The following is a 19,895-nucleotide window of genomic DNA, read 5'->3' as shown; positions in this document are numbered from 1 at the left end:
GTATCCTGCTTTACTGACATGTGGCATAGCCCTGAACCTCCATTTGAATGGCTGGTACGAATTTTTCCACTTATCCAGGAAACAGACTCTGAGAAGTAAAATGATGTGCCCAGAGCCTGTTACAGAGATCCAGGATTGGAATCTGAGCTTCTGGATGGACAGCAGTGTGCTCTATGACAAGACCACGCTGTTCCTTCTGAAGGAACATTTTTGAACACCCCATTCTTGAGATGCTTACACAAGGCACCATCCACAAGAGTCACAGAGCTGAAGAGACCACCATTAGGCTGGGCTTTGTAGCATTTGATGGCATCAGTGACCTTGGATAAAGTAGCAGATTTTGATACCCAAAGCCAGTTTCAAGTTGATACATGGGAATGTTCCAGAGATATCCGAACAGATGTCCCAATGGGAAAAAAAAAGTGAGAAGACGACAATGCTTGAATTTCTGAAGCACCACGGAAATGGTAATAAACAATTCCAACCCCAAATTTAGAAGGACGGGGACTCGGCGTCAGAACGGTAGGGGAGGCTTCCCCTTCTTGGGGGCTGGATCAGATTGTCAGCTTGGGGAGCTTTCTGAGAAAGCAGATCCGGGGCAAGGACAAGAAGGATCAGCAGCAAAACAAATGTGTGCCCATTGCTCTCTCCCTGGGGCGCTCTTGGCCTCTACTAGTACTCATTCACTGATGCACACGGAGCACCTGCTGTAACAAGGCAGGCACCGCTGTCACAAGCTTGGGCCTCCAGAAGCTCCAGGTCTCACGGGGCTGCATCCAGAGGTTTGGGTGCTCTTGTGGGAGGTGTGGGGTTCTACTGGAAACACTTAGGAAGGGCAATTTACCTAGTCCTGGGAGGTCAGGAGAGCCCTCCCCAAGAAAAGAAAAGCAGGAATTCATCAGCTAAAGGAGGGGTGGGGTATGTAAGAAGAGGCCTTTCTGCCTGGAAAGCAGCATATGCAGAGAAGAGGGCCAGGGCACGGTATGTTCTGGGAGCTATAAGGAGCTCCATGCGGCTCTGGGAGTAGGGGTGCGGAGGAGAATCGGCAGAAGCCCCAGTGGAGGCTGAGAGTGGAAAGGCTGGGCCCGAAGGACCTCATGCAGGAGGCTGTACACTAGGGAGGCTGGGCTTTTCCCAAATGGTCTGAAGCACCGAGAGGGACATATTTCGCTTTTTCTCTTAAAAAAGGTTGGCAACACTGAACAACAGGGATGCCGACGAGGCTTTGAACACTTTCTGAAAGAAATGTCTACCACTTGACCCACTTTGAATTGTTCCTCTGAGCTAAAGCCTGCATATTTATTTACTTTTATTCCAGAAAAGAAGGGCGTGCACATTTACTATGCATACAGCACACTGCCTGCCTACAACTAGATACTTTACTTATGGGCTTTTAAGTAGATGTCAAGCAACCTTCCACTGCATAGAAAGGGAAATTTAGGATCTGAGAGGTTTAACAGTCTGGTCTGATTCCCAGTGGTTTTTGGACTATATCCTACTACCTCCTCTCAACACTTATTGTATTTTAACCTCTGAATATGGAAATCTTTCTCAGAGAAGAAACATACATTTCTACCTCTCTAAACATGGTTACTGAACACAATTTAACACTTGTTTTGAAGACTCAGGTTATTATTATAACCACTTATTACCACACTAGTTTTAAAACTGTAATAATTATTTAATTTCACAGTGAGTCAATCTTCCAATTTTCAGTTGTTGAAGGTGTTTTAACATTTTTTAAAAAGATTTATCTATTTGACAGACAGAGATCACATGTAGGCAGAGAGGCAGGCAGAGAGAGATGGAGAAGCAGGCTCCCCACCAAGCAGAGAGCCCGATGTGGGGCTTGATCCCAGGATCCTGGGATCATGACCTGAGCTGAAGGCAAAGGCTTTAACCCACTGAGCCACCAGGCGCTCCAGAAGATGCTTTAAAATTTTATGGAGGGCACGTATTGCATGGAGCACTGGGTATGGTGCATGAACAATGAATTCTGGAACACTGAAAAAAAAATTAAATTAAAAAAAAGTTTTAAAATCTTTTTATCTAAAATGAATTCAAGTTAGATCCACATGTTTTAATTAATTTTATATTAATTTTTTTATCTGTTCATTCCTCTCTACTTCTTATGTTCTGTTTTATTTCTTACATTTATGTGTTAGGAAATTGGGCTACTTATCACATAGAGTTGCATGATGCCTGAATTTTGCTGAATATGGGCATGTTCTTCTGTCTTTTGTATTTCCTGTACATTGGCTTCTCTAGAAGTTTGATCAGATTCAGGTTCAATGTTGGGGGCATAGGGAACAAGACCAATTCATAAGTGGGGTTGTGCCCTTCCTTTATGACACACATGTTTGTCTCTTTTTGTGCTATCTGCAACCTCTGAAGATCAATGCCTGGATCTCCTAATTCACTGGTTGCTAAAAATATGTTGAAAATCATTTTACACTGAGTTTTTACAAAGTGAGGCCCCAGGGGTGAATGAAGTATAATTGGTCCTTTGTTCTCAAACCAAATGACCCCAGACTGCTATGCTTATTAGCTTTGTATCACTGATCTGAATAATTTTCCTGCATCTCTCTTATTAGTAATTACTTATTGATGTTTTCGGTGTATTCTTGCCACTGAACAGTTCCTCATCTTTTGGATTTATTGCTTCTTACCTGCTCTATCAAGCAGGACCAGACAATTAAGCTCAGTACGATGATACCAAACAAAATAAAGAGACCAGAGGACTCTCTTAACAGGTATGGGCATAGTACAGACTTAACGATTCATTTCTGAGTTCTTGGCTATGTCTACTGTTCAAAGTTAACTGGCCTCTGAAATTAGTTTGAAATAGTCAGTTTTTCCTATTATAAATTTTTCAATCCCTGGGGAGATAACAGGACCTCTTCTCCATATCCACCACAGGGATTTTTCTCTCTTGGCTTACCTGAGGCAGCCCAAGGCCTAGAATAGTGTCTAGCACACATACTATGCGACTAAGGACTGTAAAGAACAGGCAAAAAATCAATGAACAACAGCAATGAGCTCCAAATTTGCCTTTTTGTATACAAATTACCTTGCATGGTGACACTGGGTGAATTTCCCTAGAACTCCATTTATACCGTGCTACTAGACAGCCTAGCATTCCAAGGGCCTCCACCGCCCAGTAACCCCAACTACTAGAGCAGCCTTCTTACTGTACCTTCTATACCCCCTCCTGTGTCTATGCTTCTGTATGTAATGCTGGCCACTCCTAGAACTGTTTCTCTTTTCCCCACTGAATTTCATCCATTGGTGCTTTAAAACACATGCCAAACCCCATTTTCTCAGTTAAATGTTCCTTATAATTTCAGCCTGTACTGACCCCACACTTTCCTACCTGAATACAGCAAGAAGCTCTTTTGAGAAAACAACTTTTGCACTTTCCTCATTACAGGCACCAAGTAGATGTCAATAAATAAATGTGAATGTTCATAGGGCGGAAAGTTCGGAACAAGATATTTTCAATGATAAAAAGCATCTGAATCACTCTATCACTCAGAAATAGAGTTAAATTAGATTTAAATCTAATTTAGTATGATTAATGCAGCACTAAACTTTTCTACCAAAGTACCTCTAATAAAAGAGGCCCATAAATTCGTATCCCTAGTAGTCTGGGGAGTGGATGGAGTATGAGACAAACTCATATGTACAGAAATTCTTTGGAAGACCCATGTTTTATCTTAAAATTTATACAAATTTTCTATTGTGCTTCATAATACATTTCTTTTCTTTCTGAGTTTTCTTTTTTCTTTTTTTTTCCTAAAGATTACTTATTTTAGAGAAGGAGAGAGCAAGGACTTGGATGCACTTTAACTAGGGGAGGAGCAGAGGGAGAGGGAGGGAGAAAATCCCAAGCAAACTCCCCAATGAGTGTGAGCCCAACACGGGGCTCGATCCCAGGATTCTGATATCATGCCCTGAGCGGAATCAAGAGTCAGCTGCTTTACCAACTGAGCCACCCAGGCACCTCATGACCATTTATTTTCATGAGAACATGAATCCCTTCACACGCTTTCTCCAAAGCATTAACTACAAAAAACTGCCCTCTTCTGAGACTTTAAACATCTGATGTCACCACACACCCCAAGAAACATGCCAACCCCTGTTTGAGAGGGACTGAGAACAATTAATACATGTAAAGTTTACAACAGAAGATCACTACTTTAGTTTCTTGTGATTTCTTTTAGTGATGTTCCAAACTGGTATGTTCTCTTGGGTTTACAGAGGACCCACATTCCCAGTTTACAAAGCCGTGTGCTGGGTCCCCAAACAAGCTTGACAACTAGGAAATCCCAGACTAGCTCATGTGGCATGACCCAGGGAGGCCAGTGTCCTCCCACAAAGGGTCCAGCATCACATGGCAGGGTGGGGTTAAGAAGACTGGCTCTCCAGGCAACAGATTAAAAATAAGAAAGGCAGCAAAAAAGCATGATTTTCAAGGTGAAGTTGTAGGAGGGACATAAAAGAGTAAGACAGACCTCACTTCGTCATCTAGCAAAGTGTGAACAGGGCTGGGAGACACTTTCTTCCCGATCCGTCTGTTTAGACTTGCACTGGCCACGTGCAGGCTACTGAGCACTTGAAATGTGGCTACTGTGACCAAGGAGTAGGAAGTTACATTATATTTTTAAAAGTGACATTCAACTCAGTTATTCGAAAGCTTTGAAAAAGGATGTCTGGAAAATCTGGGTATACGAATCTACTTTTCCAGTTACAAATTTTATGAAATCTCAACACAGATTACTTCCAATGAAAATCAAGCATCCTTACTGAGACAAGCTGTAAGTCTAAAACAGACTCCAGATTCCAGAGTCTTAGTCCAAAAATAAGTAAAATAGGCCAATAATTTTTAAAACTTCAAAATCACCTGTTGAAATAATAACATTTGGATATAGCAGGTAAATAAAATATATTCCTGGGTCAAAACATATTGCTAAAATTAATTTCTTGTTACCTTAAAAATATGGCCATTAAAAAATATAAATTAACATATGGCTTGCATTTCTATGCTATACATTTCTATGTAACAGCACTTTATTTAGACAATGGCTTTTAAAGAAGAATCTCTCTCTAAAACAAACTGCACAGCCTTCTACTCCCAAACATGGTAGTGACCAATCAAAAAGGGATTTGATTTCTACCAAAGCTGTATGAAATCCCCAGCACGAATCAGCACGAGGAGTGTTTCACTTGTTTGGGGGTATTTTCTAAATGGGAAGAGATATCCCTCCCAGTTAGAGTCAAATGTTCTGCACACCTAAACACGCAGCCTTCACGGACCATTTTCCCAGGAAAAGGCTGCAGATCTAGGCCTCTTTTGTTGGAGTTTCCACCCCTTCGCCTAGAGTTCTGGAAAAGCCTTTGTGTTAGCAGCCAGGGCAGCAAGGACCCACGCTTCACAGGGCCCGGGAGCGAGTCAGCACACAGAACAGTGAAGGGCCCCACTGTGGAATCAGACTTAGTGCATTACAATCTAACTACCTAGTCCCACTGCTTAAACTCCCTCATCTGAAAATGGGGATTTTTAAAAAACAGTACCTAAGGCATGGGTTTTCAAAATTAAATGAGGTACCCCACATCAAGCACCGAGCATTGTGCTGGGCTTATCACCAGAGGCCAACACGTACATGGGATGGGTGCAGGGAAGGTGGCGGCTTGCAGGAGTCCGCAGGAACCTTTATTTGTTTCATGCCCAGAAACTTGCTCAACTTCTGCAATTAACCCGCCTGACACCTAGAATTAGACGGGTGTGGAGCTCACAACAAACTAGTTATCAGTCTGCGTGGGCCAGCTTCTGGGTAGGTGGCTGTATTAATTCAAAAACAAATACCCCAAATTAACAAAGCCTAATCTTCCAAATTTTAGGGATAGGAAGACAGGATAAAAATCCATACTTTAAAAGGACAGATTCATATTAGAAACATCTTGTTAATGCCAGAACAGCCCTCCATATCTTCTTGGTACTCTGCCCACATCAACCCAGCAATTCAAAGACCTCTTGCAGAGACGCCTGAATTCTGATACTCATGAGACCAAGTCAACAAGGAGCACGGGAACAACTCCATCACGGGCTTACTAAGGCTGAGAAATGCCTCCAAGATGGCAGTCAGAAATGTCAGCATGAATCAAATCGGTCCTGAGCAACGGTCTGAGCTTTTTAAATAATAATAATTAAAACTTTTCTACTTATTATGATCATCATTCTCTGCTCTTGCCACACCAAAAGCAAAGTATAATTAGCAGTATGAGTAATTAGTTGGTGACCAGATGGTATGGATGAAGGACACCACCTAAGGAACAGGTACAAATGGAAACAGCAGGTGTCTAGCCGTGTCTGGGCAATGTCAACACCGTCAGGTGACATCTTCATGTGACTTCAGCCATCTACACGCACAGTTTAAAGACAAAAGTAAGTATTAATGGACTTCCCACTGCCACTTGAGAAAGCGGAGCTAGAGGGGGCCCTCGGTGCAAGCGCCACCCAACACCCATGCAGCCACAGCCGTGGTGCCAGTACCTGTAACAGACCCCGTCAGTGCAGGGGTTGTGGACACGCACGATGACGAACACGTGCTGGAAGTGAGAGCGGATGTTTTTGGGGCTGAATGGCTGTGCTCCCGGCTCTTGGAAAACAATTGTGACAATATCATTTCCAATGTGCCGCTTCCGTAGGAGCTAAAAGAAAAAATAAGCAAACAACAAAATGACGACACTCTGCATTTTCCTCCCAACTCACTTGACTGTATTTAAAACATTTATTATTAATCAGGACATATTAAGGGAGGTAATCGACACAGTTGCTGGCAATATTTTAGTCTGTCTTAATCCCTCCCAGGAAGAATACAGAAATGAATATTCTGAAATTTGCATAAAATATAGAGCCCATTCAGGACCAAACCAATATCTGGCATATTATGCCAAGTTCCAGCCTCTCCAAATTCTGTTTCCATAACAACAGTTTTGTTCCATTTTCACATAAGAAAGAAACTTGCCATAGGGAAGATGTGTTAGAGAAGAGAATGGCTGAAGTAATTACAATGCAATTTATGTTCTGGTTGAATTCACTCCATTTAAAGAAATGTGGCTAAGGTGTTTTCGAAGATGCTTTCTGTATTTCCTACCAGCTGGGAATGCAGACATTCCTAATATTTCTAAAGTGGGTTAAATTTCAAGTTGAAGCAGCTTTTTTAATTACAGTGGAAGCTGCTTAAGGCCACCTTCTGTTTCACATTCAACAGCATTCTGGAAAGGTGGCTTTCAAATTCAGGCACCCCAAGTCAGGTTAGGTCAGCGGTTCTGTCAGAGGGGTTTATTAGATAGTTTAATTAAGCAGTATGAAAAAAAAGTTGAACAAAATTTGCATTTCTCATTCATTATATAGAGGTTCTGTCAAGGAGAAAAATAACAAAATATACAATTTATATCAACTATCTATAAGGTATAGGCTTACATTTGTAAAACTTTTTTTTTTTTTTTTTAAATTCTCCAGTGACTTTAACCTACACAAATTACATACCAGTAAAATCGATGATTTAGTATTGGCTGCCAGCTGGGAGAAACAGTAGCCTTTTAGATTAGGGATGAGAATTGGGAGTTAGAATGTTCCAGAAATGTACTTTTTTTATTATTAACACATAATGTATTATTTTCCCCAGGGGTACAGGTCTGTGATTCATCAGTCTTACACAATTCACAGCACTCACCTTAGCACACACCCTCCGCAATGGTCCATCACCCAGCCGCCCTCTCTTCCCCCTCACCCTCAAGCAACCCTCAGGTTGTTCCTGAGATTAAGAGTCTCTTATGGTTTATCTCCCGTTTCAAAGCATCCCAAAATTAACTTCTAATGAGGCCATTTATTTTCATTTCTAAACATGATACATTATTGAATGTTACAGAAATAAAGGCTGGTCTGTACTGATTGCTATAGAGAACTTATCCATTATTAAACATTATTAATCTACTCAGGATCTTGGGCATGCCAAAAAAAAAGAAAATGCAATTTGTCTATGTATTACATCATTGATGTATACATACAATGATGTCATTGTCTTTTTGATGCAATGTCATTCTTTCTTCTTGCTTGATATGTAACACTAAAGTCTTAGTAAAGGACCCAAACAGAAATAAATCCACTTATCCATCTCACATTATATATAATGAAAGACACTATTTATAAATAAATTCCTGCCACAAGATTTTAAAAGCTATGTTCTGTTTGTTTTTTCTAAGCCTAAAGTGATCTACATAAAAGAAATAAATTCTCTAGGTAGAGAATTAAAATTTCTTAAGATGTAGCAGTACCAACTATTCTTTCACTCTGATTTAGGACCATAATAACACTTTTGCCTTGACTGCGCCTCCAAATTAAATAACTTGGATAGCTGTCTATTTAAATACCAACTAATGCTGCTCAACACACTTCAACTCATTTAGGAGAAATAAACAAGTAACTGAATCTTGTTAACTAATTTTTTATCCTTTCATGTATCTTACTTCTCTGCTGAGTAATCAGGTAGAAAGAATAATCCTTTAAACATCACTTGTGAACATCCTGAAATTTTTTGTCTACTTACTGGTCAGAATAAGAAAAGTACATTTTCCTTACCATCATGTTTTCCTCTTTGGGTAATCTGGAACTTGGACTTTGCATTAAAAAACTGCTATCAAATTCAAGATCATAGAATTTAGTCTAAATAGATTTATTTCAGATTTATAGGTGATTCACTGCTTTGCCTCCTCTCTTTGATTCCTTTGGTAATTATAAGAAGCAAAATTTCATTACCTCGATTTGTGATTTAATCAAACCTGCAGTGATGAAGTGTTCGATTAGATCTCTGTTTGGTTAAATTCTGGGAGAGAGGATGTGATTCATTCTGCAGCTGGCCTGTGTTCTGTTAGCACAACAGTTGACAATAACAAAATCTAGATCCATTTTAAGGTCAGAAGTAATTCTGGACGGCTTGTGTTTATAACTGCTATCGAAAGGAGAAGGTGTTTGCTCTCCAGCTCTTTTAAATGTCAGTTTGGTATCATTTATTTTGACATATTTTTTAAAAACAGCAATAACCACATACTTTCTAAAACAATACTGCCCATTTCCCTTTTGCTCCGTGACAATCTGCCACTTCTAGGTTTCTTCATTTCCTATGTCAACTACCCTATTTTAGTAATAGACATTGTGCTTTTAGATCTTTTTAAAAAGAAACTGTGTATAATGTATACAAAGGTAATTGTTTTTTATCTTCTTTGTGGTCTCCTCATTAAGGTTAAGAAAATACCTTTTTCTGAGATCTCATTGACATTTACTTTGGTTTTGCTCCCAGTTAGGGTACCAAACCTCCTCTGAAATCTGCAATGACACATCAGTACTTTCCTACTTTGTACCTTGGCCTCTTGAGATGGAATTCCACCCACTCATACATGGTCTCTGCAACCCTGCAGGGTCACCTAATCACCATGATTTCAAGTTGTTCTCTTCAGATTCCATGAAAACCTCCGTCCCCGCGGGTGAAAAGCAAGTGATTAATTCACAAAGCCATCCAGCTGGCTGTTAACCTAGAATTTGTGTCTCTTCATTTGTTTTCAGCTCATTTGCTATTCGTTATTTCCGCAAAGTACAAAGCTTCCTGCTGTGGTGACAGGTGCAACATTAAATTCTGGTTTAAGATTTTACAAACTTGCCACTCGGGCTTCTGGGGGAGATGAGCGAGGGTGAGGAAACACAGACAACGCCGGCTCGGTCTCTTACCTGCTGCTTGTTGTTCGGCGTGTACGGCAGCATGGTGGAAACATGGAACATGATTTCATAGTCTTTGTATGTTGTGTACAGAGAATGGGTTCCAGTGGAGTCAGCTACAGTAAAAAAAATATATATATATAATGACGAGATGACTGTAATAGGAAAAACAGTTCACTTACGGAAAATATCTTAGAAAAAAAAAAGGAAATGGTTTAGAATGAAAAGGTGTTAGAATAAGATCTAGTATCAGTGTTTTCTTTTTAAATTTAATTTTATTTATTTATTTGTCAAAGAGAGAGAGAGAGAGCAAGCACAAGCAAGTGGGGAGCGGCAGGGAGAGGAGGAAGCAGACTCCCTGTGGAGCAGGCAGCCTGATGCGGGGCTGGATCCTGGGGTCTGGAATCATGACCTGAGCTGAAGGCAGCCACTAAACTGACTGAGCCACCCAAGGGCCTGAGCATTGGTGTACTTAACCCATTTTTTGTATCTGATTCCCTTTGGTAGTCACATGAAGCCTATGGGTCCCTTGTCAGAATAGTATTTGTAAATGTATAAAATATATATGATTACAACAGAAATCTATTATACAGCAAAATAGTTATCAAAAATACTTTTAAAATGATACTAGATTTCTCTAAAAAGTTTTAGCAATTGATCTAGTAACTACTATGTCTCTGAAGTAGTGATGTACATAAGTAATATTTTAAAGAGTCTCCCAAAAAAATACAGTATAAAAATACCTATGCTTTCTACTTGCAATAAAATTATAGGTAGAACTTAAACAATTAGAGTTTGTTACCTTCAATTATTAAGAAAGTGCTAAGTTTTAGGGGATCAGTGAAAATAAAGGTAAAATTATTTCCCATCCAAGTTTACACACCCCTAAATTCTACCCAAACATCAGTCGAAGAACATCTTTTCCAATACTTCTCATTTAAGCAAGAGAAATGTTCTGTTCTTAAGAAACAGATGGAGATTTACCAAGACTGTAAAACTGAACAACAAAGGTATTCTAGCAATGTCCAACAATGTTTTAAGACCATTCTGCTCTCACCTTCCTTAAGTCAACAGCAACCCCTTCCCACTTAATCATTAACAACTCAGTTGCCCACAAATAACTGGAAACCAGAGAAATAAGTATTAACTGTCCAATCAAAAGGGAGCATCTTTAGTCTTAAAGGCCCTGGACACATTGACTGCAAAATGAGAGAACTGTGTTCATCCTGGGTAAACTCAAGCCTCCATCAACCATACTGCTGAGGACCAAAATGCTCAACTGCATTTTAGAGAAGCTGCAAGACAGAGCCTCTGGCATATACCAGGAGGCAGTAGTTCTCAAATTTATCATGTACAGTAGCATCTGGGGAGTGAGTTTAAAAGGCAGATTCCCATGCACCACCCCCAGAAATCCTGCTCCGTGGGTATGGGGCTGGGTGAAGGAATCTATTTTAATAAACACCCGCAGGGCGACTGTAACTCAGGAGCTCCACTGCCCTTAGGCGCTGGTCCAAGAATAGACTACCACCATGGTGCCTCGAAGACAGACTTGTAAGAATGTTGTAGAGCCTGGAATTTCAACCTCAAGCTTCTCAGAGGACCTTAATTTTTGCAAAGGGTTAAATGCAAAGGGTTAGAATTAGAAGCAAGATAAAAGTGAAATAAAGCAGACTACTCTTCTAACATTGTAAAAATAGGGACCAACATATAACTTTCCAAGAAAAAATATCTTCTAAGTCCTAATGACCACCAACACAAAAAACTACAAATCACTATAATAAATAATTGAACTAGCTAAGATGGATCTTGAGTATGAAGAACCTATCTACTGTTAAGTACTCCTGCTATAAATAACTCTTGAACTGATTAGTACATTTTAAAATCTTAAAGTGAATGTGTCAGCTTTGACGTGTACTTACATGTGTTTCAAGTCAATTTTGAGCAAAATTAATGAACTAGAAAAGAGACTGTCATCTAGTATTCATGAATTACATTCCGCTTTTTATGTCTGTCTAATTCTAAAAGGATTACTGCCAGAGAAGATAGCTGATGTGGAAGACAATGCGGAAGGTCATCTGCTTTTCTACTTCTGGCCCATTTTTGCTATCTTTTCTGCATGTTTCATTTATGTCATGAACGCTGCTTGACCAGCCTTTTTCTGGAGACTTCTGGAAATCCCCAAGTTTTGCTGATAATTTTAGACAGTTTAAATAGTTTCAAAAGTTTCAGAGGTGAAATGAGGGCCAAAAAAATGACATTTTCCTTTCTGAGAAGGAAGGAATTCCAAAATCCTGAAAATACTATATACATACCAGAATTGTTAAACTTTATCAGAGAGCATGGAAAATGAATGTTTGTTATATTTTCTTAAAAATAAAGCATCCAATGTTGCTATTGTGGCATTTTTAGCGACCTTGAAACCCTGAAACCATGAAAAATTTAATAGCATGACAATCAGGAAAATGAAAGTGACAAAAATCCTTTTTTCTCTGGCTGAAGAGAATATATATTAAAAAATTTCTAAAGGGAAATATGCTTTGAGAAGAGGGGTGAAAGGAAGATAATGCTCCTTCATACTTGTCAAGGGGCTTTAAAAGTTAAAAAGTAAATTCAGGCATCTTATGGGTCATCTTGATAATCACATGATCTGTCTCCAAATCATACTACCCGCAAGTGACGGACACCCACTAATAAAGTCAGAGAAAGTAAAATTTCTAATATTCAATGAAGATGACAGGCAGTACTGAATAATTGAGTAATGGTAACTATTTTTCTCAGCTGCTTTGAAAAAGTGTAAAACACACGATCACATCCTACATTAAGCATTTTGATTGAGGATGGTATGAACTGGTTAATGAGTTTGTAGAGCAGTTTCAGAGACAGTCAGTGTCATAATCACCCTTGACTGCTAGTGTAGACTCAACGCCTTGACTTCTCTGTAGTCTAAAGCTTGGTTAAAAAGGTGTCTGTGTACAAATCTGAATGAGGGCAAGTAATCAGACTGTTATAACAACCATTTCTCAATCACTGAAGATGTATCAGAGTTAAGAAAAGCTCGATGAAGGCAAACAAACCTATGCAATTTGATTTCAGGAAAGTTCCTGGTTTTAAATATTTATGAACACAAGAGAAAAGTAATCTCATTAACTAAATGCATGTAGGCTAAATAAAGTCAACAGAATGAAGAAAGCTTAAGCTTCCTTAATTAAACATACTCACCACTACAGAACACATCAAATGCAAGATGAAATCAGATAGCTTATAAGTCTCGTTTTTATCTCTTTATTTAATTTGAAATACAATAATCGTCAGTTGGCTTCTGGGGACTATCCCTTGATGTCCCATCCCCAGATGTCCCATCCATGCAACCTTGTCTTGGGGTATGGGGAACGCAGAACCCTGTGCCCACAAGCACAGCCAGGGCCAAGTACTGACATCTGGAACAGCAGCACATATTCGGAAGGACACACACTTCTGCCTTTGTGGTATGATTTCACTCACTCACTAATGAAGTATTTGGGGAAATCAAGAGTTCTAACCGCTCTGGCATCTATCATGTTTACTAATAATTTTTCAAGGTATGTTTAGCGGTGGCCTTTACTTCAGGGACAGGATCAAGAAAAGTTTGTTGTCCTGCCCTTTGCCATGACAGGTGAGCCCATACTGTATCAGCTCGAGGCCGGTGCCAGTGGATACACCTGGGACTCGAGGCTTCTCAGAACCTCTAACACTTGGAGATGTGAGGAAGGAGGAGACAGTGGGGGCTGGCACTAAGGAGTCAGCCACTACGGTTTTCTGCCAACAACTCACTTGGCAAGACACCTGCAGTTACCTGGCTTCTCATTTCGGAAGTAAGATCTGAATTTGAGTGACAGTAGCATCATTTGCTAAATGACCACAAACAAATCACTCCACTTCTCTGTCCATCGATATTCTCGCCGCTGTGAGGATTACATGAAATAATGTATATGAAAGTCCTTGCCCACAAAAGATGCTCAGGATGGGCGGAGTAGAATTTAGAATGTTGTACAGTGGAAGTAAAAGAGGGTAGTTTTCTTAAAGAGGGACCTTTACATACTTTAAATTCTTTGCCAGGTGCATTCCAGGAATGCTCAAAGGAAAAACCTTACAGTGTAACACACAGAGTTAAGGAGGTGAAAACAGATTCCTTTACTTCACTCATCCATGTCTGCAACTCCAAACGGACTTTTGCATATGCAAAAGCATTTGAGCAGTGTTAGTTTCATCCAGTTCCCTATCAAAGTTTAAATATTTATTCCAAATAAAAGACTTATTTCTTTTGGAAAAAATTTGTTACTCTTCCAAGACCCTGAATCTCAGCAGCTCTTGTAACACTACGGAAAAATGGGGGAAGTGACAGGCACTCACAAACACTGCAGCAAATGAAGGAAGGTGAAAGCTTCAGGGAGTAATGCTTTACAAAGGGCTTCTAAAGTCGCCCATGTCCTGCCTTGTCAAACTAGACTCGCCCAGGAAATGATTTCCCTCACCCATATACACAGCTAAAAATGAAGGTGGCCTCCCGCTTCCAAACAACAAATTGCTTGGTGGGAAGTTTATTTTTGCATTTACTGTAGTGTGAGAGGATGGTAATTATCTAGAGGTTATGTCATCCAAATGAGGAGGCAAAATAAGGAAGAAAAAAAAAATCCACCACCGAAAATGTCTTCATTGTAGAACCGTTCCAACCCCTGACACATCTGTAGCTTGTTTGTGAATAAGACCTTATTTTTGAACCAGGAAAATGGACTTTGTATGAAAAACTGGGAAAAACAAGAAAATGGTTCAAAAACTCCATCAATTCTTCCTAAAATCTGAATAGAATCGTAATACATAACAAGCAGAGCCATTTCTTGAGATGGCTTGGGTAATGTGAGCCCAAGGGCTTGAGAAAGGGGGACACAGCCACGAGGCAGAGCTCTGGGGTTTGTTGTACTTAATTCCACGTTAATGCTTTCTCTGAACATGTTGTTAACCTCAGCATTAGGATCTGTTCTACCTCCCTCATGCTTCCCAGCCATCTAAACTTGGGCACGTTAATGTAAAGAAGCCAATTCTGTGTACCTGGCAAGGCCTGTGAGAGTTGCATGAGATGGCAAACATGAAAATATCTGGAACTTCCGCTTCCACCTGTAAGAGTATTTGGTACAGGACTTGTTCTCCCGTTATAAGTAACTAGGAAAACTGACAAAATATCTGAAACAAATTTTTTCAGGCATTTTATAATAGGCAGGGATGGATAGTGATCTCAGAGGAAAAAAAGAGCCAAAGAAGAGGAACCCTCTGATTCCCACCAGGTTTTCCACTTGGAGGTGCTTTTGGAACAAGAGCACAGAGTATGGCTTTGAAGAGGGAAACCAAAACACACTGGAGTTCAAGAAGCCTGAGGTAGCTGATGCTTGCTGGGCAGAGTACCAAAGAGGAGGAAACTCCACAGTGAGAGAGGTTCAGAATTCTGCATAAGGGTCCTTCAGTCTTGGACGGAACAGTAAGCTGCACACACAGAGAGTAAGATTCCAAAAGCCAGGCAAAGAAAAACTATCAGGGGAGTGTGCAGCATAGTGACTATAGTTAATAATACTATATTGCGTATCTTAAAGTGTCTACGAGTAGATCTTAAAAGTTCTCATCCCAAGAAAAAAAATTTTGTAACCTTGTTTGCCAACACGTGTTGACTAGACTTACTGTGAGGTAATTTACAATATACACAAGTATTGAATCATTACATTCTACACCGGAAACTAACAGAATGCTATATGTCAATTATACCTCAATAAAAGAAAGACAGAAAAACTATGAGGGAAAGAAAAACCAGCAGAGAATTATGAAGCAAACAACTCTCACAGTTCACATAGGCTGGAAGACACTCAAGTCCTAACGAGCCACAGGAAAGAGACCTCACTGCATCTGTGGGTATTCAGACACAAGAAAAGTCATGCCTTAGAGTAGAGCTAAGTTAGAGGGCAAAGAACAGCTCTAGGTACGCTTTAATAAAGCTTAAGAACAAGATTCACAAAGATCAAGCTGTTTTGTAAGTAATGTATCTGTCCACCAAAACAAAACTCAACAGTCCTTTTACAGAAGACAACAAAATCTGGACAACCATAAAACCTTCGCAATATACACTCTCTAATCAAAAGTAACCAGAGACATGAAGCAGTAAAATATAACTCAAAAGCTGGAGAAAATCTGTTAAATGGAGACCTCAAATGACAAGGATGAGAGAACTGGCACACAAAAACTTTTAAACAGCAATCATAGATATCTTCAAGTATTTAAAGGAAAACGTGAACCTACAGAGGATAAAGTGAGAAATATAAGAAAAGAGGACCAAATGCAATTTCGGCCCTGAAGATGACAATATCTGAAATGAAAATTTCATTGGACTGCATTAACAGCAGATTAAGACACTATGGAAGAAAAGAAAAACAGTGAATTTGGAAGATATATTAAGAGGAATTATCCATATGGAAGCATAGGGAGACAAAAAAGTTAAAAAAATTAAATTAATAGAGCCTCATTTACCCATAGTATGCTGGTGACTGATCTAATGTATGTGCAACCGGATGATTCAGAAGATGGGCACAGTAAAAATTAAGAAATCAAGATTGACAATTACTATTTTTATTTGATGAAAAGCAAATCCACAGATCCAATCCATCCAATCACTGCTGAATGTAAAGGAAACAATCCTTTAGGAACACGGAACTGGACAGCTTTCTCTCTCTCTCTCTCAGAGGAGGGAGGTGCAGAGGAAGAGGGAGAGAATGATTCTAAGCAGGCTCCATGCCCAGCGCAGAGCCTGACTTGGGCTCGATCTCACAACCCTGAGGTCAAGACCTGAGCTGAAATCCAGAGTTGGACACTTACCCAACTTAGCCACCCGGGTGTCCCAGCATTTTCTCATTTTAATGATTATATTGAAAGAAAGGGTTTCCTGACCCAAAATAAAGTTGGACAAAATGTGGTGAGATGACCTCCTAGCACACACAGCAAATTCTCATCCCTGGGTGCACCATGGCCAGGGAGAGGCTGCTGAGGAATGCAGAGGCTGGTTTTAATCCTGTCAGCTTGAAGTAAGAGAGATAAATATGCAAACTGCCTCTTTCGGGGCTGTAGAATAGACATACTTTTGGACTTCTGTTCCCTGGAGGAAATCTGACATTCTGAAAGGGCAGAAAAAGAAATTATGGACTCTTCCGCTCCTCAGTTTTGCCCTGAAAGGTTACATGGGCCTTAAAGGAGGGCACACAGCTAAGAGGAGCCTTTTCCTGCTGAACATTCCAGAACTGTGAAAGAGTTTACTAATCGAGGCTTGTCCCCCTCAGCCTTCACCGTTACTAGGATTTGGAGGCAAAATATGCAAAATGCTTATCTAGTGTCTTACTTAATGCCACACTGCTTATGCATGGTCTTGCTATCCTCACTCTTGCTATTCTCATATTGCCTTTCATCACCCAGAGGCAGCGGGGTGTGTGTGAATGCATAAATCACAGTCCAATTTCCAATCTGGCCACTCATGCAGAGAATCAGGGTGTTAATAGTATCCACAATACCTGAACTATGGAAAGAACCCAAATATCCATTGACAGATGAGTGGATAAAGATGTGGTGTATATATATACAATGGAATGCTAATACACATACATACGAAATATGGAATATATATATATGAATATATATGTATACAATGGAATATTAGTCAGCCATCAAAAAGAATGAACTCTTGCCATCTGCAGTGACATGGATGGAACTAGAGGGTATTACGGTAAGTGAAATCAGTCAGAGAGAGACAAATACTGTACGATCGCAATCATATGTGGAACTTAAGAAACAAAACAGATGAATCTAGGGGAAAGGAAGGAAAAATAAAATAAGATAAAAACAGAGAGAGAGAGGCAAACCACAAAAGACTTTTAACTCAGAAAACAAACTGAGGGTTGCTGGAGGGTACGGGAGGGGGGGATGGGGTAAATTGGGTGATGGGCATTAAGGAGGGCACTCGATGTAATGGGCACTGGGTGTTATATGCAACTGATGAATCACTGAAGTCTACTCCTGAAACTATGAATATACTATATGATAAAAAAAAAAAGAACAAAGGTGCTTATTATATTCTCTTCCCAGACCCTTTCATATAGCTCTTTGCAGTGAGAATAATTTATATAACACAACAAATTGGGACAACAGGACTGAAGCGAATAGAGCAAATGTCAGAATCTCTGGAAAAGCAGAGTCTCAGGGCATACTGAGATTCCACATTTCATGCAGTTGCAAGCAGAGTATGGAACGTTAAAATAATATTTAAGAGTTGAGGCTATTTATGGGCTTTAATGGTCTCTCTTGCATGTCGTTTCCAAGTTGGCAACAGCAAAACCATGGCAACAGGAAATTCTTCCCTGCAGTGGAGTTTATGAATGCTTTTCTGTTTTCATGACTCAACTCCTTATTTAATTTCCTGTACAGAAAACCGGAGAGATTACTACAGACTACAGTACAGATATGCTCACCCAAAGACCCTCTCTAAGCAAAACAGGTCACAGATGTCCATGGATGGATTTTGAGATAAAATTTAAAACTGCCTCCTCACAGACACATAGCAGATGTCAACCTACTCTAACCTAAATAGATACTTGAGAACTTAACTACTTTATTAATGACTAGGGGAACAGGAGTGTACATGTATGTTCATATACTTTGTATGTTCGTGAGCCATAACTAAAAATCCCTGCTCCATCATTGTGCTTTCAATCACCGAATTTCAGGAGCCAAATTGATACCAAAGTTAAGAAGCCTATTTTCTCAGGGATTCAATTAGACTCTTAACAATAAAAATAGAAAATAAGCAAACAAAAGCCCTCACTATTAACAGAATACAAAAATGAGTAAGAAAACCGTATGAAGACTGACTGTGTAGATAAGCACGAGGATCATGAAAATAAAAAATTCTAGAGCTTACGACCAGATGGTTTGAAGATTCTGGAATTTTCAATCCCTCTTAACATTCAGCTAAATATAGGGAAATCTGTGCAACACTATCCAGAAGCCATCCTGCATGACTTGCACCACGGCTCTACTACTCCGTCAACACTTCCGATAACACGATTTTCTTTTTTTTACCAGTCCGATCCTAGCTACTTTGATTACAGTCTTCAATTGTTTTGGTGCCACATCCTCCCTCTCTGGCTTCTCTCCCCTCTCGGCAGCAGTGTTCTGCAGTAAATGGCCATGTTGTTTTATGGGCAATTTAGCAGATGAACATCAACGCAGCAGGAGGGAAATAAGCCTAGCAGGAGAGTATAAGTATTTCTTACTTTTGGTGTCAAGCTGTGCACGATACTTCTCAAATCCTTTGAGCCGAACACGTTCTCCCAAGAGCTGAAGGAATTCCTCAAACGCCGGGCCAGCAGATTCATTGTTGTACATCTCTTCTTCAGTGCTCTGCCCAGCTCTGCAGTACATGACGCCCACCTTCTGCTGATAGTTCAGCTGGGAAGAGAGGCAGTACAGGGCATGTAAATGTAGGCAGGTCCACCATGCCCCATTTTGATGCTCCTAACACCTGTAGGGCACAGGCCCATCAGAAAGCTAATGTTTCTCTTCTCTTGAAATCCTTCTGTTTTAATTCTTCTGTCTCTAATCCAAAAAATACAGCAGAACAAGCATTTATACCTGTCATCTTCACAAGTTAAGAGAAAGGGCCAGGAAAATGAATTAACACTTTCTGTACGACAAGATCATGCACCCTTAGAAGGGAGGTTGGTACTTCAGGGAATTTCTCTGAATGGATTACAGGGTACAAAATGAGACTCTAAAAAACAGCTTGACAACAAAAGGTAGTGCTTTTTAAATCATCCCCCCCTTTAGAAAAGGGGAAGTCTTTATAAATTTAAAAGCAGAGGTTCACTTTACAAAAGATACTTCAAAATAAATATTGTTTCACACTAAAAAGCCCATAAATGTACTGGCAAATTTTTAGGTTTTTTTGTCGTTGTTGTTGTTGTTGTTTTGGTTTGGTGTTTTTTTTTTGTAAAACTGGAAAAGATTTCAATCTCAATGCCACTTTTCCAATATACTAAAGTATAAACCTTAGTTATAG

At 39.8% G+C, this 19,895-nt stretch overlaps 1 protein-coding gene across 9 annotated transcripts in view; it reads right to left on the bottom strand.

The window, feature by feature from the left end:
* Positions 1–19,895, bottom strand: part of SIPA1L1 (signal induced proliferation associated 1 like 1) — a 363,533-nt gene that overhangs the window by 76,641 nt on the left and 266,997 nt on the right. For all 9 annotated transcript variants that reach the window (XR_014312408.1, XR_014312409.1, XM_082733366.1 and 6 more), the window contains 3 exons: positions 19,111–19,285; positions 9,788–9,891; positions 6,554–6,711 (listed from right to left, as the gene is read on the bottom strand). Coding sequence is in view for 7 of the 9 variants with exons in the window: in XM_082733366.1 (XP_082589492.1) it covers positions 6,554–6,711; positions 9,788–9,891; positions 19,111–19,285 (437 nt within the window). In the remaining 2 variants the exon portion in view is untranslated. The remainder of the gene's footprint in view (positions 1–6,553; positions 6,712–9,787; positions 9,892–19,110; positions 19,286–19,895) is intronic.

This window comes from Mustela nivalis (assembly GCF_964662115.1).
Source record: "Mustela nivalis genome assembly, chromosome: 6".
NCBI lineage: Eukaryota > Metazoa > Chordata > Mammalia > Carnivora > Mustelidae > Mustela > Mustela nivalis.
Note: the sequence above shows the minus strand (reverse complement) of the source record. Positions and strands in the feature narration are given on the sequence as shown.